We start from the raw sequence: 25,136 nt of genomic DNA on the forward strand, positions 1-25,136 counted from the left end.
GCCTATGCTGTTTGTTTTTTGGCTGTTCATTTTTTGGGGGTTCATTCGGTGGTTGCAGACTACACAACGACCGCGTTTAGACAAATAATATCAGACTATCATTGTACAGTATTTGTATTAAGGATCTCCATTAGCAGCTACTCTCCCTGGGGTCCTAACACATTAAGGCACTTACAGTACGTCAAAACATTATTACGCTACTGCATATTTAGTATTGTTATACTATACGTATATAATGCACACAAAGAAATGTATGTCTATGTTTGTCAGTATGAAGATTACACAGTTGAGCACATTGGCCGTTTCAGACTCATCTTTTCATACAAAACAAATACGCATCGTGATCCAGGAAGCAACAATTGGACGATTTACATACATTTTAACCAACCGAAGAGCAATACAAAACATATTAATCCCGCCTCTATTAGAAAATGACCAATGGTGATCCAGTAAGTAAACTTCCGCTGCAGTAGCAGGACGTGTTCATTGTACAAGCTATTCTGAAAGAATATCGCGGCTGTTGAGGTGAAGTCAATGAAATACGTGATGTCTTCAAAATTGTTTAATCAGTGAAAGACGATTGAAGTGTTCCGATTTAGTTTGATATGTGAACTGTTTAGAGCTACATGTACGAATGATAGAAAAGTAACGGTTGCGTGTTATCAGTTTAGGAATTTTGTTCGCTAGCAGTAGCTACCTAGCTAGCAAGCCACCTTGAGGTCCTGTCTCTTTCTTGGCATTATAGCCCGTATTGTGGTATTGTAGCTTGACGACGAAACTCAGTACAGTGACATTTCATTATCTAATTTTTCGCATTGGTTTAATATAAAATAAGTTCTTAGGTAACGACGTTAAACGCTTGTCTGTAGAAGAAAGTGGACATTGAAGGACGACAGAACGTTCTCAGTGGCTTTTACAAGAAGATCCCCAAACCAACTATCATGAACGGGTTCAGCACAGAAGAAGACAGCCACGATGGACCTCCGGCTCCTCCGTTTTACGGCCAGACGTGTTGTTTGATTGAGGATGGTGAGCGCTGCGGACGAACAGCTGGAAACGCTTCCTTCAGCAAGCGGATCCAGAAAAGCATATCGCAGAAAAAACTAAAGCTGGACATCGACAAAAGCGTAAGTGTGTATTGCTAACTAGTTGTTCCAACTATGAGACGAGGTAGCTAGCTAGCCCCGTAGACATTCCCACTGACAGTTTGCTAGGCAAGAATGTGCTAATCGCGCACGCTTCAGCTTGTTGGCAAATTCCACCTCACTTATCTATTTGCTATTGTTTTACAATTGTTCTGCGCCATAATCACGGAACATTGGATTTCTCTGATTGCTAATGGCTTCATTTGGATTAGTTCGTGGAACATCAAACAAGGAGGACCTCCAATCCTTGGCTGTTTCATCGAGAAGGTCCACCAACATTCCGTGTTTACTACATCCCGCGCCCACTGCTATTGATGCTGCTAGCTAGCCAGGCGACCGCCACAGTGTCCTTCGCCCCCCGCCTTAGCTCCGCAGATATTTTAACGTTAAGTAAGTGTTGGGTTGCGTTGGTGCAAGTGTTGGGTTGCATAAACTAGCTACTTCCCTCGCTGTAACGTTAATAGAACTGCGGCAAAACAGTGCTCGGTAGGCGGTGGCGAAGAACACTGTCTACGGGTATCCTAGCTAACCAGCAGCCTTCTTCTTAGGTGGGGGTTTCCAACGTTGGTGCATTACGGCTACGGACTGTTCTGGTGTGTGTGTGTCAGAGACGGCGCTTAACAACCTAATGGCAGTGGGCGCGGCATGTTTATAACCGCAGTCTGCAGATAGACAATTTGGTTTCACCCTGCATAGCTAGTAGTGCACGAGTCGACTCTTGCTCGCCTCCCAAAACACGGTGCACACATACTCAAAACCTCACTATTGCAGAGTCCTACTACTAGGAAGACAACATTTGCGTTCTAGAGGACTGACATGAGCATGATGTTTCCCATTTGCCTATAAAAGGCCTACTTTGTTTGAATATAGGTGATGTGTACAAACTATAATAGCTCAGTGATATTTCTGCTGTGTGCAGCCTTGACTGATCCCATGGGATGATGTGGTGCACTCTATGCTGAGAAGCCTATTCTTTGCTATGTTATAGCCCTATTTGGACGGTATCATGAGACGCTGGTTTTGTAATTATTATCCAAGCATGTGCGTTATTCCAGAGGATGATTCACACAAGATTGTTTTTTCCAAACTGCCTCCTGTAATTGTTTTTTTTTACTCTTATGACGGAAGCCTAGAGGTTTGTATTGTAGGCGTGAAGATATTTCAACATTTATAGACGATTAATAGGCTACACTGAAAACTCGTGCTTGGCTGCATTGAGTGGTCGTCTCCCGTAGGAGCTCGGCCTGTTAAAGGAACTTTAACAACTGCTCCTGCAGTACCAGCTTGCCTCAGGGAAGCTTAGACAAACTTCTCACTAGCAAGATTCTTGTTAGAGGCACCCCCGGGCCTGAACACGAACAACATGGAGGAATCCGGGTTTGGTAACCTTCCCTCGGTGGAGCAGTCACTGGCTAACAACTTCAGGCCCTCACTCCCTTGAAAGACGGCGCGCTTTACTGCCTCAATTTTTCAGAAGATGTACCAGGACTCTGTATTGTAGGCATATCAGGCTGAGCTACTGGAGGATGTGGGGAAGCAACTGGACTCTGACACCCTAGACCCAAATGTGTGGGAGGAGGTCTGTATGCTTACAGACCTAAATCTCCGTGGCTAGGTGCCTGAACCAGGCCCAAACTGTAGGGAAGCAGAGTCCCATAAAGCTATCTGGCACTCCTGAGTCCACAAAGCTTTGGATTTTCCTCATTTGTTTATTTTCTGCGATTTGGTTCACTCAACCGGGCCACTGCCTGCTCTGCCTTCCCATCTTACAGGAGCGAGCGGCTTAGTAGATATCCCCCTTCTCCTCCCCATCATCTAAACTGATTTGAAGCAATTTAGCAGGTGACATCAATAAGGGATCATAGCTTTCACCTGGATTCACCTGGTAAGTATATGTAATGGGAAATGTTTTGTACACTCTTATTCCTCTTATTTTAGGTTCGACACCTCTACATATGTGACTTCCACAAAAACTTCATCCAGAGTGTCCGTAACAAAAGGAAGAGGAAGACGAGTGACGACGGAGGGGAGTCTCCTGATCATGATGTGGAAGTGCCAGAGGTAACAGCTGGGAAAACGAGCCCATTGTCCTCCCTTTAATCATGTGTCTCTAAGAATGACACTGCTTCTCCTTGAAGAAAAAAACATCAAGTTGAGTAGATATGAAAAAGAACATAAGATGACTATTGATGAAAAGGCATAATAGCATGACAGTTCTATGCATTCTTTTGTGTGGAATATATTTGATAGAGAACAGTCAGATGTGCTTAAAGATATTCAATGCTTAATGGCTAACACACCACTCTTTCCTCACAATGTCTGTTTCTGTGATGTTAGGTGGACCTGTTCCAGCTTCAGGTAAACACGCTGAGACGCTACAAGAGACACTACAAGCTCCAGACCAGACCTGGCTTGAACAAGGCCCAACTGGCTGAGGTAGGCCAATATTTACATTTTAGTCATTTAGCGTTCAATCTTATCCAGAGTGACTTAGTGTGCATTCAACTAAGATAGGTAAGACAACCACATATCACAGTCACTGCAAGCAAAACAAATGTTGGTGAAATAAGTGCTAGTAAGAAATGCAGCAATTTTGGCCTTTGTTAAAAAAAAAAAATGAGGGGGGGGGGCCCTGGTTTCCAATGCTACCGTGCTTATTTCTCTACTCCTTGAGTGGCATCTTTCTACAAGTGCAAGAAAGATAAGTATTTCTACACAGGGGTTGGAGTTCTCCTTTACTGCGACGGATTTTCATCATATGAATCCTGAACAGGTTGTTTTTGAGATCAGTGTAGATCCGCAATAAACATCTCTGGAGATCATGTAGCCTAATACAGAAGCATGTCTGTTCTAAGAAATATATTCCCAAATAAGTGTATTCTCAAATATTTTATTTTCTGTTATGCTGTGTGCACAGCCTATACTTTGTCACTCAGGATGCAACTTTCCAGTGCTACTATTTTTGCCATGTAATGTTGTTATTAAAACATACTCACATAACCCCATAGTAGAATAGTTTACTAACTTGTGTTCTATGCGGGATACATATTCCTTTTGAGGCTCATTCAAGTTGCAGGAGCCATATGGGGGGGAAACAACTGCCTCTACTCTAGCCTTCCTCCTGGTGCTGACTGCTCAAGCCATTAATTAACTATTAGATAGCCTTAAAAAGTATATATTTTAATACACTGAAAAAGTGTGGACCAGAAGGCTCTCTCCTCACTATATTGTTTCTGCACAATGAGAAATGACCATCTTCAGAGAAGATACTAGTAGTATGCAAATCAGGGAGCCAAATGAATGGCTCTTTCACATGTTCGATTCCTGACGTTCACCAAAAAGAGCCGTTTGTAGAGAAAACCGCTATACGATCTCAAAAAAATGATTGTGATACTCCATGAAATTCGTTGTATCTTCGCTGAAGATGGTAATTTCTCATTGCAGAAACACTATTTTTATTTTTTATTTAACCTTTATTTAACTAGGCAAGTCAGTTAAGAACAAATTCGTATTTACAATGATGGCCTACCACAAAAAAAAAGGCCTGCGGGGACGGAGGATTAAATAAAATATAAATATAAGACAAAACCCATCATGACAAGCGAGACAACATTAAATAAAGGGAGACCTAAGACGACAACATAGCAAGGCAGAAACGCATGACAACAGCATGGTAGCAACACAACATGACAACACAGTAGCAACTAGAGGTCGACCGATTATGATTTTTCAACGCCGATACCGATACCGATTATTGGAGGACAAAAAAGCCCATACCGATTATTTGGTCCGATTTTTTTTTTATTTTTATTTTTTATATATATACACTGCTCAAAAAAATAAAGGGAACACTTAAACAACACAATGTAACCCCAAGTCAATCATACTTCTGTTAAATCAAACTGTCCACTTAGGAAGCAACACTGATTGACAATAAATTTCACATGCTGTTGTGCAAATGGAATAGACAAAAGGTGGAAATTATAGGCAATTAGCAAGACACCCCCAATCAAGGACCGATTCTGCAGGTGGTGACCACAGACCACTTCTCAGTTCCTATGCTTCCTGGCTGATGTTTTGGTCACTTTTGAATGCTGGCGGTGCTCTCACTCTAGTGGTAGCATGAGACGGAGTCTACAACCCACACAAGTGGCTCAGGTAGTGCAGCTCATCCAGGATGGCACATCAATGCGAGCTATGGCAAGAAGGTTTGCTGTGTCTGTCAGCGTAGTGTCCAGAGCATGGAGGAGCTACCAGGAGACAGGACAGTGCATCAGGAGACGTGGAGGAGGCCGTAGGAGGGCAACAACCCAGCAGCAGGACTGTTACCTCCGCCTTTGTGCAAGGTGGAGCACTGCCTGAGCCCTGCAAAATGACCTCCAGCAGGCCGCAAATGTGCATGTGTCAGCATATGGTCTCACAAGGGCTCTGAGGATCTCATCTCGGTACCTAATGGCAGTCAGGCTACCTCTGGCGAGCACATGGAGGGCTGTGCGGCCCCACAAAGAAATGCCACCGCACACCATGACTGACCCACTGCCAAACCGGTCATGCTGGAGGATGTTGCAGGCAGCAGAAAGTTCTCCACGGCGTCTCCAGACTCTGTCACGTCTGTCACATGTGCTCAGTGTGAACCTGCTTTCATCTGTGAAGAGCACAGGGCGCCAGTGGCGAATTTGCCAATCTTGGTGTTCTTTGGAAAATGCCAAACGACCTGCACGGTGTTGGGCTGTCAGCACAACCCCCACCTGTGGACGTCGGGCCCTCATACCACCCTCATGGAGTCTGTTTCTGACCGTTTGAGCAGACACATGCACATTTTTGGCCTGCTGGAGGTCATTTTGCAGGGCTCAGGCAGTGCTCCACCTTGCACAAAGGTGGAGGTAGGGGTCCTGCTGCTGGGTTGTTGCCCTCCTATGGCCTCCTCCACATCTCCTGATGTACTGGCCTGTCTCCTGGTAGCGCCTCCATGCTCTGGACACTACGCTGACAGACACAGCAAACCTTCTTGCCACAGCTCGCATTGATGTGCCATCCTGGATGAGCTGCACTACCTGAGCCACTTGTGTGGGTTGTAGACTCCGTCTCATGCTACCACTAGAGTGAGAGCACCGCCAGCATTCAAAAGTGACCAAAACATCAGCCAGGAAGCATAGGAACTGAGAAGTGGTCTGTGGTCACCACCTGCAGAATCAGTCCTTTATTGGGGTGTCTTGGTAATTGCCTATAATTTCCACCTTTTGTCTATTCCATTTGCACAACAGCATGTGAAATTTATTGTCAATCAGTGTTGCTTCCTAAGTGGACAGTTTGATTTCACAGAAGTGTGATTGACTTGGAGTTACATTGTGTTGTTTAAGTGTTCCCTTTATTTTTTTGAGCAGTGTATATATCATAAACACACACATTTTTGTAATAATGACAACTGCAACAACACTGAATGAACACTTTTATTTTAACTTAATACATAAATACACACACACAGCTCTGAAGTGACAATGATACTGAAGAGTCTGCTTAGGAGACAAATACTCTCAACTATTTGAATAAAAATAGAGTTTAAGTTACCTGTGATGAATGTTGAAAACAAAAACTGTCATTTCTATATGCAGGAAATCCTATTTTAATAATGGGCATGGTAAGAATTGACGACCAAAGTGTGAGTCATAATTCCCATGACACCTAGCAAAATCTGAAAAGCGGTTCCTTCATTTATTCCATAGGATATTTTTAGATTCACTTAAAATAAGGTCTGTGTTTCGTGTAGGCTTACACCACCTTGCCAATTTTATAACTGTGTAGATATTCATAGGACAAGGTAACTCTGATCAATATTGGCTAAATATAAGCGAAGATCATTTTTTTTGTAGAGTGGATTTATGAAAATATGTTGACAAACGTTACCTTATCCTAGTGAGAATTACACGGGTATCAAAACGTCGAGGCGGTTTAAGCCTGCACGAAACACAGACCTTATTTGAAGTAGATCAAGACATTCTCTATGGAAGACATGAACGGTAAAATAACTAAGGAACCCCTTTCAAATTCAGCCGCAAGTTATTACAGGAATTATAACGCGTCGACTATTTCTCTCTAAACCATATACCTTTGACTAATCCGGAAACTATCACCTCGAAAACAAAACGTTTATTCCGTTCCGTATTTTATCTAACGGGCGGCATCCATGTGCCTAAATATTCCTGTTACATTGCACAACCTTCAATGTTGTCATAATTACGTAAAATTCTGGCAAATTAGTTCGCAAAGAGCCAGGCGGCCCAAACTGTTGCATATACCCTGACTCTGCGTGCAATGAACGCAAGAGAAATGACACAATTTCACCTGGTTAATATTGCCTGCTAACCTGGATTTCTTTTAGCTAAATATGCAGGTTTAAAAATATATACTTGTGTATTGATTTTAAGAAAGGCATTGATGTTTATGGTTAAGTACATATTGGAGCAATGACAGTCATTGATTAAACTTATCTTATAAAAAACAATCAATGTTAGCTAGCAATTTACCTTAGCTTACTGCATTCGCGGCACAGGCAGGCTCCTCGTGGAGTGCAATGTAAATCAGTGTTAGAGCATTGGACTAGTTTACTGTAGGGTTGCAAGATTGGATCCCCCGAGCTGACAAGGTTAAAAATCTGTCGAGGCAAAATCTGTCGAGGCAGAACGTTCCTAGGCCGTCATTGAAAATAAGAATGTGTTCTTAACTGACTTGCCTAGTTAAATAAAGATTAAATAAAGGTGTTAAAAGAAAAAAATCGGCAAATCGGCGCCCAAAAATACCAATTTCCGATTTGTTATGAAAACTTGAAATCGGCCCCAATTAATCGGTCGACCTCTAGTAACAACATGGTAGCAACACAACATGGTAGAAGCACAAAACATGGTACTAACAGACAACAGCACAAAGGGCAAGAAGGTAAGAGACAACAATACATCACACAAAGCAGCCACAACTGTCAGTAAGAGTGTCGATGATTGAGTCTTTAATTGAAGAGATTGAGAACTGTCCAGTTTGAGTCTTTGTTGCAGTTCATTCCAGTCACTAGCTGCAGCAAACTGAAAAGTGAGGATGAGAGCCTTATTCTGGTCCATATTCTTTTTTCAGTGTATTAAAATATATACATTTTAAGGCTATCTAATAGTTAATTAATGGCTAGAATGTCCTTTTTTTAAAGAGCTTCTCAACCCTTCTGCATAAAAATTATCCCGGGGAGGACCCCGGTCCCCCTAAGCAAGGGAACTGGAATTTGTGGAATTTACATGAAAGGGGAGGTTAACTTGTTTGTCTTGGGATTTTTATTTGTTTTAACCACAGGGCCTACAGCAGTAATATGTTTGTAGTATGTTATAGAACGCTAACAGTGTACACCGCAGTGGGGTATCTATTCCAGCTAAAGACAAGCACCAGGCACAATATTTAACTTTGATGAATGTATTCATATATTGTTGTCCTATATGGAGTTTTCGCATTTTGCAATCTAGATGTACTTCATAATACTGGACTATTAAATGCAATGGTCTGTTTTGATGCCAAGTCTCCCAGCGGCTATCCAAAACAAACTGCAACTTGCGAAACAAGTTTCGCCTGACATCTTGGCCTAAGGGGAGCTGGCTGGTAGCCAAAAGCCAAAGTGCCAGACCCACAGGCAGGAGAAACTACTCGCGTCCCTCTTGCAATCTCGTTCCTTGTCTAAATAAGCTTATTCCAACCTAATTATGGCTTGTACTGCTTAGTGTCAACATATCCAAATGACAAATGGTTCATTTGTTTATTGCCACAGTGACAGTAGGCAGGCTTTAAAAATCGTACATTACTGATTTTATACAGCAGTGCTATCCTGTTTATAAAAAAAAATATATATATATATATATAGAACAAAAATATAAACGTGACAATTTCAACCATTTTACTGAGTTACAATTCATATAAGGATATCAGTCAATTGAAATGAATTCACTAGGACCTAATCTATGGATTTCACATGACTAGGCAGGGGCACAGCCATGGGAGGGCATGGGCCCACTTGGGAGCCAGGCCCAGCCAATTCATTTTTTCTCACAAAAGGGCTTTATTACAAACAGAAATGCTCCTCTGTTTCATCTGTTGTCCGGGTGGTTGGTCTCTGACAATACCGCCGTCGAAGAAGCCAGATGTGGAGGTCCGGGGCTGGTGAGGTTAAACGTGGTCTGCGGTTGTTAGGCCAGTTTGATGTATTGCCAAATTCTCTAATATGACGTTGGAGGTGGCTTATGATAGAGAAATTAACGTTCACAGCGCTGGTGGACATTCCTACAGTCAGCATGCCAATTGCACTCTCCCTCAACTTGAGACATCGGTGGCTTTTAGTGTCCCCAGCACAATGTGCACCTGTGTAATGATCATGTTTAATCAGCTTCTTGATATGCCACACCTGTCAGGTGGCTGGATTATCTTGGCAAAGGAAAAATGTTTAGCGATTACAGATTTGTGCACAACATTGTCGAGAAATAAGATTGAGGCATATGGGACATTCTGGGATCTTTTATTTCAGCTCATGAAACATGGTGACCAACACATGTTGCATTTATATTTTTGTTCATTAGTTAGTAGCCCATCTAAAGAACTTGGTAAGCTGTCTCAGAAGGACTCAGCTCTATAAGAGTTAACTTCTGTCTTGGGATTTCATTAGGGCAATTACCCAAAGTCATTTTCCTCTCCTAAGAACTCCAGTATCCTCAAAAGGGAGTGGTTCCTAATCCGTGACCGGATCTTTTATTTCTGAGACTTCGTATCAGTAAGTGTGTGTCGCAGTATCTCGCCGGGAATTTGGGACTTCACTAATTTTCTCATGCGAAAACCGGATTAGATATAGTGCATTCGGAAATGGATTAAATAGTTTCCCCCCTCAATCTAAACACAATACACCATAATGAAAATTCAAAGTCTTTTAGACATTTTAGTAAATTTATAAAATACAAAAAATAACATTTACACAGGTATTCAGACCCTTTACTCAGTACTTTGTTGAAGCACCTTTGGCAGCGATTACAGCCTCGGGTTTTCTTGGGTATGACGCTATAAGCTTGGCTAACCTGTATTTGGGAAGTTTCTTGCATTCTTCTCTGCAGATCCTCTCAAGCTCTGTCAGGTTGGATGGGGAGCGTCGCTGCACAGCTATTTTCAGGTTTCTCCAGAGATGTTCAAGTCCGTGCTCTGGCTGGGTAACTCAAGGACATTCAGAGACTTGTCCCGAAGCCACTCCTGCATTGTCTTGGCTGTGTGCTTAGGGTTGTTGTTCTGTTGGAAGGTGAACCTTCGCCCCAGTCTGAGGTCCTGTGCGCTCTGGAGCAGGTTTTCATCAAGGATCTCTCCGTTTATCTTTCCCTCAATCCTGACTAGACTCCCAGTCCCTGCCGCTGAAAACATCCCCACAGCATGAGGCTGCCAACACCATGCTTCACTGTAAGGATGGTGCCAGGTTTCCTCCAGACGTGACTCTTGGCATTCTTGGTTTCATCAGACCAGAGACTCTTGTTTCTCATGGTCTGAGAGTCATTTAGGTGCCTTTTTGTAAACTCCAAGCAGGCTGTCATGTGCCTTTTTTTACTGAGGAATGGCTTCCGTCTGGCCACTACCATAAAGGCCTGATTGGTGGAGTGCTGCAGAGATGGTTGTCGTTCTGGAAGGTTCTCTCATCTCCACAGAAGAACTCTGGAGCTCCGTCAAAGTGACCATTGGGTTCTTGGTCACCTCCCAGAGCAAGGCCCTTCTCCCCCAGTTACTCAGTTTGGCTGGGTGACCAGCTATAGGAAGAGTCTTGGTGGTTCCAAACTTCTTCCATTCTTAAAAACAATGGAGGCCACTGTGTTCTTGGCCCTTCCATGCTGCAGAAATGTTTTGGTACCCTTCCCCAGATCTGTGCCTCAACACAACCCTGTCTCGGAGCACTATCGACAATTCCTTCGACCCCCATGACTTGGTTTTTGCTCTGACATGCACTGTCAACTGTGGGAACTTAGACAGATGTGTGCCTTTCCAGATCAAATCAAATGTATTTATATAGCCCTTCTTACATCAGCTGATATCTCAAAGTGCTCAAAGAAACCCAGCCATAAACCCCAAACAGCAAGCAATGCAGGTGTAGAAGCACGGTGGCTAGGAAAAACTCCCTAGAAAGGCCAAAACCTAGACAGGAATCAGGCTATGAGGGGTGGCCAGTCCTCTTCTGGCTGTGCCGGGTGGAGATTATAACAGAACATGGCCAAGATGTTCAAATGTTCATAAATGACCAGCATGGTCAAATAATAATAATCACAGTAGTTGTCAAGGGTGCAACAAGTCAGCACCTCAGAAGTAAATGTCAGTTGGCTTTTCATAGCCGATCATTAAAAGTATCTCTACCGCTCCTGCTGTCTCTAGAGAGTTGAAACAGCAGGTCTGGGACAGGTAGCACGTCCGGTGAACAGGTCAGGGTTCCATAGTCGCAGGCAGAACAGTTGAAACACGGCCAGGTGGAGTGGGGACAGCAAGGAGGCATCATGCCAGGTAGTCCTGAGGCATGATCCTAGGGCTCAGGTCCTCCGAGAGAGAGAGAAAGAGAGAATTAGACAGAGCATACTTAAATTCACTCAGGACACCGGATAAGATAGGAGAAGTGCTCCAGATATAACAGACTGACCCTAGCACCCCGACACAAACTACTGCAGCATAAATACTGGAGGCTGAGACAGGAGGGGTCAGGAGACACTGTGGCCCCATCCGATGACACCCCCGGACAGGGCCAAACAGGCAGGATATAACCCCACCCACTTTGCCAAAGCACAGCCCCCACACCACTAGAGGGAAGTCTTCAACCACCAACTTACCATCCTGAGACAAGGCCGAGTATAGCCCACAAAGATCTCCGCCACGGCACAGCCCAGACAGGAAGATCACGTCAGTGACTCAACCCACTCAAGTGACGCACCCCTCCTAGGGAAGGCATGGAAGAGCACCAGTAAGCCAGTGACTCAGCCCCTGTAATAGGGTTAGAGGCAGAGAATCACAGTGGAGAGAGGGGACCTAGCCAAGCTGAGACAGCAAGGGCGGTTCGTTGCTCCAGATCCCGTCCAATCCAATGGAAGTTACCACAGGTGTACTCCAATCATTTTGTAGAAACAGCTCAAGGATGAGCAATAGAAACAGGATGCACCTGAGCTCAATTTTGAGTCTCATAGCAAAGGGTCTGAATACTTATGTAAATAAGGTATTTCTGTTTTTATTTTTAATAAAATTGCAACAAAATCTAAACTTGTTTTCACTTTGTCATTATGGGGTATTGTGTGTAGATTGAGGGTAAGAAATTATTTTATCCATTGTAGAATAAGGCTGTAACGTAACAAAGGGAAGCGGTCTGAATACTTTCGGAATGCACTGTACATACCGGTAGTTAAATTTAGAGTTAAATTACAAAAATATGATATTCGCAATGTCACTTAGCAAATAAACAAACAACCAAAACAATGTGGAAATGTGATTTTTGTCCTGAGTTCAGTAGCATTTACTTGATTTTTGCGGACCCAGCATTAGCTAGCTAGTATATTAGCAATGCTAGTCAGCATAGGCTGCTACATGATTATCAGCTCGCCAGCCTAGTTAGCTAGCCAGCCTAGTTAGCTCTAGTCCAATAGAAATGTATGCAACCCTGCTGGTTACGTGGCTAGCTAGGTGACCAGTGGTGACAGGGATCCCTATGAGATTCAAGGCTTTAATAAGTGTCAGAGTGCAGATATAGCACAGAAAAATACTGATTGATTGAGCTAGCTAAGTTAGCTAGCAAGATGGCTATGACAGTTACGAGTGTGCAATAAATGAAATGTTTCCCTAGGCGGTAGAGGCCTAGACCTCCATTAATGAGCCTGTCATGTCATTAATAAAGAACAAGTCAACAGGTCCAAACAATTACTGCTCTCTACTTGCTGCCCCCATTGAGTGGAACTGTCAGCCCTGAATGGAGCTGGGTGAGACTAGGGCTGTGGCAGTCACAATTTAGTCGGCAGGTGTTTGTCAAGCAAATCGAATAACTGTCGGTTTCACGGTAATTGACGTGAATCAACATAAACACGTTTAGCATCTTCTGGCTTCCACACATTGCCTACAAGCCACTGATGCAGACCTTTGGAACATCTAAATTTTAAGAAATCTAACAAATCCATGTAATATAGCCTACACCTTCACAATAAATCCATTATTTATTTTAGACAGGTCTAAAGAAGCATGATATGAAGAAAATGTAGTCTTTTTCAGAAGAACAGAATAGCATACTCTGTTGTCTTGATCTGGCTATGCCAAATGGCTGTGGACTACACTAGGTCATTTAGCAGACACTATTTGCTTAGAATTCCCTGGCATTATTTTATAGTATCAAGAATACAATTGAACAAAGCTGAAGAAAATATCATTTCTATTTTATACAAATTATTTGAGTATTCTGTGTTGAGCGGTTAACGAAGAAATAGATACTCCTATATGCTGAATTTAGTTAATGTAACTTTAGTTCTAAACTTTGGGCTAAATGTTTTGATTTTGAATACATTGTAAGGCTGTGTGATGCGACTCTAAATTATTGGGGGAAATTCGCTTGAAAGGCATGAGCTCTGCTTTGTTTTTTTGCGCAGGCTGTACACACTTTATCAGTCTCTCATTCACAATTTGACAAGCACTTGATAATGTCGTGAATCGAATTTCTCGGCGTTATACCCTTTGTGTGGCCTTAATGCACCCCCAAAAAAATCCATGCCTTTTTTGCAGCCAGTGGCCGTTGTGCCCTTGGCCCGGAGTGCTGCGGGCTCCGAAGCACCTCACTCACATGGCTCTCCATCACATGATTGGGTCTTTCTCACAGGCTACAATTGAAGACCGATGCTTCCGGTATGCAACTGTGCGCGTTCTTATCCAATTCCGAGGTGCATATGGAAGATATTGGAAGAACTGTCCACATTTTACTTTTCGTCTGCCAACAAGACGAGTAGGCGTAACGAACAGTAAAAGCACTAACCTATGTCCATCTACTATCCCCATAGTACAAAAGTTGACCTATTCTGTGCGAGAAATAAATATTCCAAACAAAGTCTGGGACAGTTGGGGGATGCTATAGATCCCAAATTAATACAACCACCAGCATCAAAAAACATTTTTTTACGCATTGTGGCTGACGCAACAGATCAGAATGTTTAGCATTGAATGTTGATAAACTATTAGGCTATTTCTTCATATTATAAGCGCAGCAATGTGCACGTGGCAGTAGGCTATAAGCACAAATGTTACATTAACAGGAAAACACCATTATCTATGTGATTTTGCAACTAATGCTTTTATTATAAAGGTGCATTTTTAAGGTGAAAAATTATCTTCCCCAAACTAGACTCACACTGCGTATGTATGCCAGTTAGGCTCTACACTTGTAAAGCAGTGCTTATTTTTAAGAAGTTATTTGGCCACTTTAGTTGTTCTGGCTGTGCCAAAGAGGCCCAGCCAGAAGAGGACTGGCCACCCCTCATAGCCTGGTTCCTCTCTAGGTTTCTTCCTAGGTTCTGGCATTTCTAGGGAGTTTTTCCTAGCCACCGTGCTTCTACACCTGCATTGCTTGATCTTTGGGGTTTATGTACAGCACTTTGAGATATCAGCTGATGTAAGAAGGGCTTTATAAATACATTTGATTTGATACAAACCATATCAAATGATATAGGCCTATGAGCTAGGCTACATGAGGTGTGCGACTTTGATCATAAAATTCCCCCCCCCCAAAAAAGGCATTGTTTCTTGCCTTACGCTGGGCATTATTCACAAGTGGTAATATATAATTCACAAGTGATAGGCTAATATTGGTGAAATTTGTTTTGCTTTAGAATGGATCATTATCATGCACCTGTCTCAACAGGGGTAGTGGGGAAAATACATGCCATCTATGAACTTAAATAGCAAATGTAGGACGCTTTTCCCGTGGTTCATTTTCATGCCGGTCAGGTAGGCTATACTCCTGTTGTAAAGATAAGCAATGTGCTTAATATTAGGAAAGTTGAGAAATAAATATAGTAGGCTTAGCCTATAGAAAGCTGATTGGATCCTCTTTTTAATAGAGGCCATCACTGTTTTCTCGCGCAATTGCATAGCCTATAGAAATGTTGCGCAACATAAGCTCATAAGCTCTCATGAAGTGTTTGATTAGAATTTCGATTAGACTTATATTGATGTCAGAGTGATTAGAGGGAATATAGAGTGCTGAGTACAAGGCAGTTTGGTAGGCTACTGATGACCATCAGCAGCATCAGAGCTTGAAGCCTAATTATTGTGACTTAACTGTCACATGGAATTTGACTGCCTTCATAATTCATGACCGCCGGTGTGACGGTAATACCGCAACAGCCCTTGGTGAGACTACATAGAGGATGTTTATTTTCCTTCACGTTTATTATTTTAAATCAAATAATCTGTTTGGGTTTAGACGGGGTCTCCTGAATTTATTTATGGAGTTCTGATCCTTGTCAGAATTGTGGTCATTGATTTGGTTGGGAGTTAAATGGATGCTTTAAACTGCACGCAGAGACATAAAAATGGTATCCATGAGTTCGTCTGACTCTGGGGAAGTAGATCAAGGGCTTCCTTGCCAAAATCCCGAAGTGTCCCTTTAACCAGACTGATGAGGTAGGGCGCAACTTTGGTTTTAGACTGGAAGTTTTTTTTAATATTTTTTTTATTTATTCAGTAGGATAAACGCTCCCAACAGCCTACCCGATCGCTTGGAGGCATCCGCATGGTCCTAAAGCACACCTGTGTTGGGTTTTTTTGTATTACATTCCAATGAAAGAACTGGGGGGACAAAAATGTAAATTCAGAATGTGGGGGGAACATGTCCCCAGTGAAAGTTGCGCCCCTGACCATACCACTAATCCTCACCACAATGTTTTTATTAAAATTGGGGAGAAAACAACTGGATGTTCAAAAAATAGACTGATTAAACTGACCTCTACCTCTCTATTGTCTTACATACCACTTTGGATAGAATGTAGTTCTTCTCTGTGATAACTAAATGATTTTGGCCTCAATGCAATGTTATTTGTTTTCAGACTGTCAGTCGCCACTTCCGGAATATCCCAGTGAACGAGAAGGAGACTCTCACATACTTTATTTATATGGTGAAGAGCAGCAAAAGCCGACTGGACCAGAAATCGGAGGGCAGCAAACAGCTGGAATAAAGGCCACCAATAAGTCTTGGACATGAGCACGTGTGTTTGATGAAAAGGTGTTTCCGCCAGGCAGCCTAATCTGATTTCAGACTGTTGTCAAGACTCTCCGCAGGGTAATGTAATTCTGTAATGTGAATATGCCGATATGTACAAAATACGCAGAGTATAAAGATATCAGCAACACGATAGAATGCAATGTATGAGAACTGCCTTAAAGATTTGTTTGTATTTTTTGTATTTTGCATGGACTGTTAACAACTTTAAGAAAGGCTTGTGTCAAACCAGAGTGTGCAAACTTAATATTTCAATAAACTAGTCATGGAGCATTTTGTGAATGAAAAGATGGTGGATAAGGTTTTGGGAAGCGTTGCACATTTTCTGGTGTCCAACTAGAATTTAAGCAATAAGGCCCGAGGGGGTGTGGTATATGGCCAATATACCATGGCTAAGGGCTGTTCTTATGCATGACGCAAAGCAGAGTGCCTGTATACAGCCCTTAGCCGTGGTACATTGGCCATATCACACAAACCCCTGAGGTGCCTTATTGCTATTATAAACTGGTTAACAACATAATTAGAGCAGTACAAATAAATGTTGTCATACCCGTGGTATACGGTCTGATATACCACAGCTGTTGGCCAATCAACATTCAGGGCTCGAACAACCCAGTTTTATAATTCTCATCCAGTGTTATGACATACATGGGATGACTGAAGTTGAATGATGTAGCATTTGGCCCTGACCCTTTTTTTACATTTTACATTGACTTTACCCGCTCTTTCCCGTCTTATACACTGAAACACACTGCGGATTGAAATGGCGTTTCAGTGAATACCAAGCTCTTTTCAAGTATTGGTGGAAATGTTATGTCTGACTTTTTTCTTTACTACATTTTCTACTTTATTGTGAGACGTCAGTACAGTACTTTAGTTCATCCTTGATTGTAAGGTCTCTGTAAAGTTGCGTGTGTCTGGTGGAAAGTAACTTTCAGTCTGTGTTCATTTTCATGGTTTCAGCTTTTGAGACTAATTTAAAGCAATTAATTGAACTTGTTCATTAGGGGTTTAAAATGCATTACTATTATTATTACTACTACTATTATATTATTTCAGAAGAATTGTTGCTGTACTAACACAAGCACGTAGAACGTCTCAACTTGAGAGCAATGAACCATATTTGAACCACCTAAATAGTTTTCACAGTGCACACAAGCACTGGCTGTACTTTGCCTTAGTGTTCACAATACATTTGTTCTATTCTATTGCAATGTATTTCTGTGGAATCATGTCACCCTCAGCTGTCAAGTCTATTTTCTCTCCTGGCACAGTGTTGAAATTATGTGTGTGTCTCGTGGGCACGCAACCACACGATAACACTACCTACCGCTTATTGAAGATGGGAGTTGTAAAAAAATTAAAATAAAATGTTTTTGCTTTCTCTCTATCACTAATTGGGATTTTCTTGTTCACTTCAACACTGCTGTATGCTCGCTGTTTTGTTTGTCAGTGGTCTCTTCACAGATGATGCTATGCCTTAGTATTGATTAGGTTCTCTGTCCCAGACCTTATTTAAGTCCTACGTAATAAGTTATATCTACTGTTTTCCATCTTACACCATCAATTAGTCATGTCAAATGTGTCATTTGCTGAACTATCGATGGCTTTTTTTTGTTTTTGCTTGTAGGTTTGTAGTGTCAGATTTCCCTCTTCTTCTTTTTTTTCTCCTATGTTAGCATATTGGCTGTGCTGCTTAACCCAATTGTTGTATTATAGAAGACATTTATTTAAATATGGCTGCTTATTGCTTTTAATAAATGTATTGTACATAATGGCTTGTCTTTTGTTTATTGTGGGGCAGTCACGCCATTTTCTGATTTTAGTGGGTGGATGGAATTAGTGACTGGACAAAACTTCTCCTTTCATGCTTTTTCAACCATAGACAAAGGAATAGCTGGGAGACTTATGTAGTCGTACTAAATGGAGGGATATATATATTTTTTTAAATGCCCCAAATCATGAATTGCCCGGAGGCCAGGTTGCTCTGTGTTACTAGATCCACCACCAGGTGTCCAGCAGCATTCTGTTGGGGCCCCCCAGTGGTTGAGCAGAAACACTAGATCTACCTACTGCTCTATGCAGGTCACAGGACTTAAACCTCTATACTTTTATGATACTGTCTATTTTAGTTTTCTAAAAACACACATAGGCCTTATATATATATATATATATATATAATTCAGTTGTATGACTTTGTAAGGACAATTAAAAAATGTGTATCCTGCCTAGCCCTTTCTCTCTGCAATAATTTAGTCCATACGCGAGTAGGGCTATGTCCAGAATTGAGGCGCCAATATCAGGAAATAAGGACATTGCTCAGGCTGTATATTTTGCATTTCCCTACAAAGGCTATGGAATACAAGGTTCCCTGCATGCTACTAATTACTATCATAGCCTACCACACCTTTTCAGTGAGTTTTCGCATAGGCGAATTTATATAGTTTGCATTGATGTTGGAGAATGACACTTTTGTTTTTCAAAGAAATATTCCCTGAGCATGATTGGTTGATGAGCAATGAACTTGAACGCGCACAGATGCACACCTTTGCTCGAGGAACCCCTTTCTAGTAGAGAACTAAGTTAGACCACGTAGGTTATAAGTTATACAATATAAGGATTTAGGTTTTGGCTCAGCCTCTTTATTTAGCCTAATAATTGTTTATTCTGGCCAATTTGATTGTTTTTCCTCTCTGATGTGAAACGTGTTGCATGTATGATTAGGCTTCTGCAAATAGCCTATTCCAAACCAATATTATTCTGACCTATAAGCAAATATTTGTTCATAGGCTATATACACTGTATGTTTATCATTGAAATAATAGCCTACATCTCTTAATTCGATTATTATATCCTATAGGATATACTTTGAGATTGATTGATTGATTGATGGGACTACTATCTTGTGGGCTGTTCAATCGAAAGACCGCTCTCTTAGTTCAGGCGAAATAGCATGCATCTGTCCCAGCCCCAAAAAGGAATAGAACCGTAAATTGAAAAATATTTGTTTCGTCTACATTTAGATAATATCATTTGATTGCTGTAGACATATTGATCTATAATTCATTTCTCAATTTGGTAAATATCGTGTAGAGCCAATCAAATGTTTTAGCTCACACCATGGAACCATGCGGGTACCCTAAAAATAAAATAGCCTATAAAATCACAAATGGCATATGGCTAGAAATATCGAGAGCTTGGGACGATAAGGTTCTATCTTCAAAAATATGATTCTGAAATAGTTGGCTCTAAAGTTCCGAACCCTCATTGGTATAAATGTCAGCAAATGTTCATCTTGTACTCTTTTGAACTTAACCACATGAATTGGGGTATTTAGAGTAGACTATACATTAGCCCTTTTCTGTTCCATGTTCTATGTCAATAACTCAATTTGGACAAAAATACAGATCGAACCTTAGTCCTACCACTGTTTATTGACCTCCGGACACAGCACACTGAAGCATGTATTTTCATGTTATACTACTGCACCTCAAACCCTTAAATTATCTAGTCAGCCTACATCACCATAAAACAAACGTTTTAATAAATAAAATAAGAATGTGTCCTCATAAAGCAAATTAATAATTGCCTAGAACTATGCATATCAAGATTTGTATAGCCTACCTAATCATTCTGTTGAAGAACTGACTGATTTCATTGCCGTTTTAAAGATTGTGTGATTAAATTAAGTCATTATGAATATAATTTCACATTGAATTCATAAGAAGAAAACTATCAAAACGAAATACCAATAGTCTAATAGTTGGCCTTTACCGGTATCATTTCGAAGTAATATAAACCTGTGCGTTCCATTGTTTTAAAAAAAATCGGTTATTTGTCTTGAACTGCTGAATGTATTAGTTTTCTATTTCAAACGAACAGTTACATTAATTTGAGGTAGATTCAACATTTTTTTTTACAAGACATAGCACGACAGTAAGTCGACTCTACTACAACAAGACAAATGCAAAGCGGGAAAAATAATGCTGAACAGCATTGCCCCATAACCGTGAGGCATAAAGAAACACCTCAAATATCCCAGTCTCTCCGTTCGTTATTGTGGCCTATCCACAACCAAAAATATTTATTCTAAGCTATACAACTTTCATTTAAGTTCTCTCAGACGACAATTGACAAAGAAACGTTTACCAGGCAGTTGTTGAAATATTTGCATAATAATGCATTTTACCAAGTCCACCTTGTTTGAATTTAAACATTGCACGTATATACAGTAGATGAGTATAAGTGGTTGTATTCCTTGCAGCGACGTGCTTGAATACGGAGTCTTTGAGTGGGTTGCATGCTCAGAGGTCAAAACATTCACTGGTTCAGTTCCAAAGCCCAGACTTGCTGTGGCCAACCTGTCCGTCCTTTGAACTTTTTCTCGTTTCCTAATGACTCTTGCAGGCCATCGTTCTGTGAAATAAAGCAAAAATGTAGTCAATATTGATATAAGCACTCTGCAATTGTAATAGACTGATTTTAAACTCAATGTAAAATGACATGGCCTGAATTAAATAAACACTTAGGCCTATTACATGTTCACATTAACAACCAGAGGTCGGATAATGTTATATTGTTTATCTTTATATGCCTTTTCAGGCTTGTTCAATTGAACTCCAAGTATAATTTCTCTGACATGGGATTGCTCTAAACTTTGAAATGTTTTCGCTTACAGAGCCAACAAACACAATTTATTTTAACAAATGTAATAGGCCTACACAGTAATTACAACATTATGGCCTCAACGTTGTTTCAACATAAAACCACAATCACGAAGGTGCATATTCCATCATATTCCGTAATATAAAACACATAAGACACTCAATAATTAAGACAATCATTTAGATTGATGGCCGAACGTAGACTACGTGATCCTAATTCATAGAAATCATTTTTACAATGCTGTTATAGTTTGCAGAATATGAATTTAGATTTTCGGAACAGTAAAATATTATCACCATCTAGCTTAGGCCTATGCAAAAATAATAGGCTGCTTATTAAAATAGTTCACATAGCCTACCGTTTCCCGTTTCCGTTTCAAATCTCTATCATATTTCTTGATTTCGGCCTTGAATCCCTCTGTCTCCCCAGTTTCTTTAGCCAGCACGTCCATTAGGTAGGCAATGTAACTTGTTGCTAGTCGTAACGTTTTAATTTTGGACAGTTTCGTATCCACCGGTACGTTAGGTATACATTCTCTCAGTTCGGCGAACGCGGTGTTGATGCTCTCCGTCCTTCTCCGCTCCTTCTTCGGCCCTGATGCTCTCCTCTTCCCCATGCACGCGGAGAGAGCGTCCAGCTGACTTTCTTGCGCCGGACCCGGAGCCCCGAACTCCGTGGAGTAAGGCATCTGGATCTGGAAATCAGAGTTGACTTCACCATGGTTCACCACCCAGTTTTGGAAGTAGGGATAATCTTGATGACACCTCTGGACGAATGGAAACGTCTCGTGCATCAGATGATGATGCTGGTAGCTCCCAATAAGGTTCATTTTTACAATAAATAAAAATCGCCACCGGTCTGCAGGTCTTTTGGAGTCTTGCGGTTGGTGACACTAGTCAGTGACCTATGCTATAGTGAACAGGGGAAAGTGACATTCGCGAATGATGTTCCAATCGACGTATGAAGACCTTCACTATTACAAATAGGCCCCAAAACACATAAGACAACCAGCACACGTTTTAAACGTTTATCTTCAAAAAAGTGTCAAGTGTGTTGAGAATCTGTCGTTGACATTCTGATACGTTTAAAGTGAGGTTGGCCTAGTATAATCCAGACAGGTTTTGTCAATCTCGAGTGTACAATTTTTTCGTGGGATTGCGCTCGTTTGCGCAATACATTTTGACGGCATTGAAGGTGCGGGCCATAAGTTTATATGGTTTCGGAAGTGACAGAACGAACAGCCAATAGCGTGAGAATGCTAGAGGTTTGGTTGGAGCGTGTTTGATGCCACGTTCAGACAACTGGGAACTCGGAACTCTCCAACTTCCGACTTCTACGACTTGGAAAAATCGTTCTGAATGATCATTCAACTCGGAAGTGCAAGTCGGAAACTCTGGCATCTTTCTAGAGCTTCGTCTTTCCGATTTATAAATCACTGCCGTTACGTTTTTCCGAGTTCCCATTTGTCTTGAAAGCACCATGAGAGCAGAGAAGTCCGCGAGGTTAAGGGCGCGTTCCTCTGCCCAGGCTTTGCCAACGTATTTCAGATCTTACCACGCCTAGATAGGTATTTTACGGATCAGCTAACCACATCATATGTTATAGCAATATGGTGCCCGACGGTACAGTCGTTAACGTGGCACGCGACCATTGGATGATGCATGTAATGTCTGAACCTACCAACCTATCTAAACCTACAAAAACATGCGCCATGGTCCCACTACAAAACTGCAGTAACTGGATATGGGAGCATACAAAGCAAATCAAGACATCATTTGCAGGGTCTTTCCCCATTTTAAAAATGGCATAATGCCCTCCTTTTCATGTGTTTATTTAGAATATTTGCAGTGGAAAGGGCTCCTGCTGATTCCATAATGAGCTCTCTGACAGCCTTTGCACACGGATTTTACGCAATTTTGATATTTATATTTTGCTTCAGTTAGTAAAATGTTGTTTTCGTTCAGCATGCTTACGTTGGTCCCCTTTTGCGGAAGAAATAAGTTCCTTTAATGTATGTTGTATTTCTTTGTGAGTATAGCCTAGTATATGTTATGGTAGGCTGATACAATTAGGCCGTCTAGATGTGAAATACTTTGAGGGAGGGAAATGGTTCATTCAATATAATGTAGGCTAGAGAAAGAAATGCAAAATAAACGTGCAGGCTAATATTGTTGTCTTATGTCTACATTTGAAAAAAAACATGCAGGGATGTATTTTATAGCTATTACTTTGTAAAATTGTTGGTACGTGGGTCAGTCGTTTCGTGTGAAATCCGTGTATTATCATTTGTAAGATGTGTGGCCGAGACAATTTAGAAACACTTTTGGCATATAACCCAAGGAAACACTTTTTTTTATTTTTTATTAACCTTTCAAATGAGGGTCAATCAGTTCTGTTTTCACTCCCTGGATTGAAATCTTCCCAAAATAATTGTTGCTTTACCAGAACTGTAGAATCAACCTTTATTATAATTGTATAAATGCATAATCATATAATACAATAGAAAATGTATTTATAAAGATCCTTTAAATTATGACCTCATAGTTGACAAGCTTATCTGACTTACATGTAGCTTAATATTTGTGTGTCCTGTGAACAATTAAATTATAACATAATTTTGTCAATCTAGCAAGGGACTTTTTTATTAAACTCAACAGTGTGTATCTTTTTGAATATTAGTCCTAATTGGGAAATTATAAAAATGTAAATGCTGCCCATTTCATCAAATAGGCATACTTGTTTACATAGGCTATCACATATGTATATTTTAACTATAAAAATGTCTATGCAGTTAACATGACCAACAAAATATCAATTATTAATTAGGCTATCTATTCCCTTAATTGGTGAGGCTTATGTTGAATCCTATATTTTTTAAATTCACTGTTAAAGTAATGTAATTCATGGCAAGTAATAATAACAGTCTAAGTCTAAGTATTGATATGCTACAGAAACATTCATATTAATCATAAGTTTTTGTTGTTGTTGTCATATGTTAAATGTTTATAATTCAAATGCATGACTCATAGTTTGAATTAATGTTTATGGTCTTGAGGTTGAAATGAATGATGGTTCAGTGTGTGAATATCAAGGTTAGTATATTTTTGTGTTTATATTTATATTAGTTGTAAGATTTTTCTTTGGAATTTGCTGTCTGGTCAAAAAGAGTATGAAATTGTTGCCACCTGTAGCATTGAATGCAAGGGAAGCTCATAAATATTTTGGCCTCCCTTGATAAAGAAACTATAAAATAATAGCCAATCAGTGTTGAGCTAAACTGAGTGACCTCAACTGTGAATGGTCCTGGTGTCAAGGGAAGCCAGTTTGGATATGGCTTCACACCAATCACATCACATCAAAAGCCAAACGTCATTGACAGAGAAAACTTGAATTGTTGCATCTCGTTGTGTTGTCTTCCGGTGGCTGGATAACTCAATTGTCCCTTTCCTAAATTAGCTATGGCTGGAGATTTGGACTTGTGGTTTTACTTAATTCTCTGTACTGGCAAATGATTATAACTGCGATTCTGATCCAACCATAAATTCATACACTGTGTCCTGGCCTGACAGGATGGAAGTTCAATATGTAGCTAGATGTAGAAGGCTAGATGTCTCATCGTTGCACATGAAAGGAAGTTAGGCTAGCGAGCAAGCATTTTAGCCAGGTAGCCAAGAACAACAAAAAATTAAAAGTGTGTAGACTTACTGTATGACAGAGTCATAGATTGTTTCGGCAACATGAAAGAGAGGAGGATGGTATAGGCGTTTCTCTACAAGTATGGTGAGTATACATGCTTTTTTCTACTTATACACACACACACACACACACACACACACACACACACACACACACACACACGCACACACACACACACACACACACACACACACACACACACTTACTTAGTTATGGTAGTACATCGTATCCGATGAGGACTTACACTTTTGAGTTGACAGTGAATTCTTTGGTGGCTGTAGAGTCCAATCCTAGGACCACACACTTTATTGCAGGGGGGGCATGTGCAGTTGGCAGGGGGCTGGCATGGTTGTATG

The 25,136-nt window shown here is 40.9% G+C and overlaps 2 protein-coding genes across 2 annotated transcripts; one reads left to right on the forward strand and one right to left on the reverse strand.

Annotated features, from left to right (window-relative positions):
* The first annotated feature begins 457 nt into the window (after window positions 1-457).
* On the forward strand, window positions 458-18,194 carry LOC129822241 (histone deacetylase complex subunit SAP30L-like). Its single transcript, XM_055880350.1, has 4 exons — window positions 458-1,127; window positions 3,084-3,206; window positions 3,483-3,581; window positions 16,247-18,194. Exons 1-4 carry the CDS (start codon window positions 942-944, stop codon window positions 16,373-16,375), a joined length of 537 nt encoding a protein of 178 aa, XP_055736325.1. The 5' UTR covers window positions 458-941; the 3' UTR covers window positions 16,376-18,194.
* Window positions 18,195-20,198: 2,004 nt separating this feature from the next.
* Window positions 20,199-22,232, reverse strand: LOC129868952 (heart- and neural crest derivatives-expressed protein 1-like). The gene is made up of 2 exons (XM_055943331.1): window positions 21,443-22,232; window positions 20,199-20,835 (listed from the first exon to the last, which is right to left on the reverse strand). The coding sequence occupies exons 1-2, from the start codon at window positions 21,911-21,913 to the stop codon at window positions 20,740-20,742; spliced, it is 567 nt and encodes a 188-aa protein (XP_055799306.1). The 5' UTR covers window positions 21,914-22,232; the 3' UTR covers window positions 20,199-20,739.
* Between the last annotated feature and the right edge of the window lie 2,904 nt (window positions 22,233-25,136).

This window comes from Salvelinus fontinalis, chromosome 2, assembly GCF_029448725.1.
Source record: "Salvelinus fontinalis isolate EN_2023a chromosome 2, ASM2944872v1, whole genome shotgun sequence".
Taxonomy (NCBI): Eukaryota; Metazoa; Chordata; class Actinopteri; order Salmoniformes; family Salmonidae; genus Salvelinus; species Salvelinus fontinalis.

What these genes read in the sequence shown, in the direction of transcription:
- LOC129822241 (XM_055880350.1), top strand. Translation starts at nt 942, where the DNA reads ATGAACGGGTTCAGCACAGAAGAAGACAGCCACGATGGACCTCCGGCT. An exon ending in ATGATGTGGAAGTGCCAGAG is followed by an intron (nt 3,207 to 3,482) that starts GTAACAGCTGGG and finishes CTGTGATGTTAG; the next exon opens with GTGGACCTGTTCCAGCTTCA. An exon ending in ACAAGGCCCAACTGGCTGAG is followed by an intron (nt 3,582 to 16,246) that starts GTAGGCCAATAT and finishes ATTTGTTTTCAG; the next exon opens with ACTGTCAGTCGCCACTTCCG.
- LOC129868952 (XM_055943331.1), bottom strand. Translation starts at nt 21,913, where the DNA reads ATGAACCTTATTGGGAGCTACCAGCATCATCATCTGATGCACGAGACG. An exon ending in TGAAACGGAAACGGGAAACG is followed by an intron (nt 20,836 to 21,442) that starts GTAGGCTATGTG and finishes TTTATTTCACAG; the next exon opens with AACGATGGCCTGCAAGAGTC.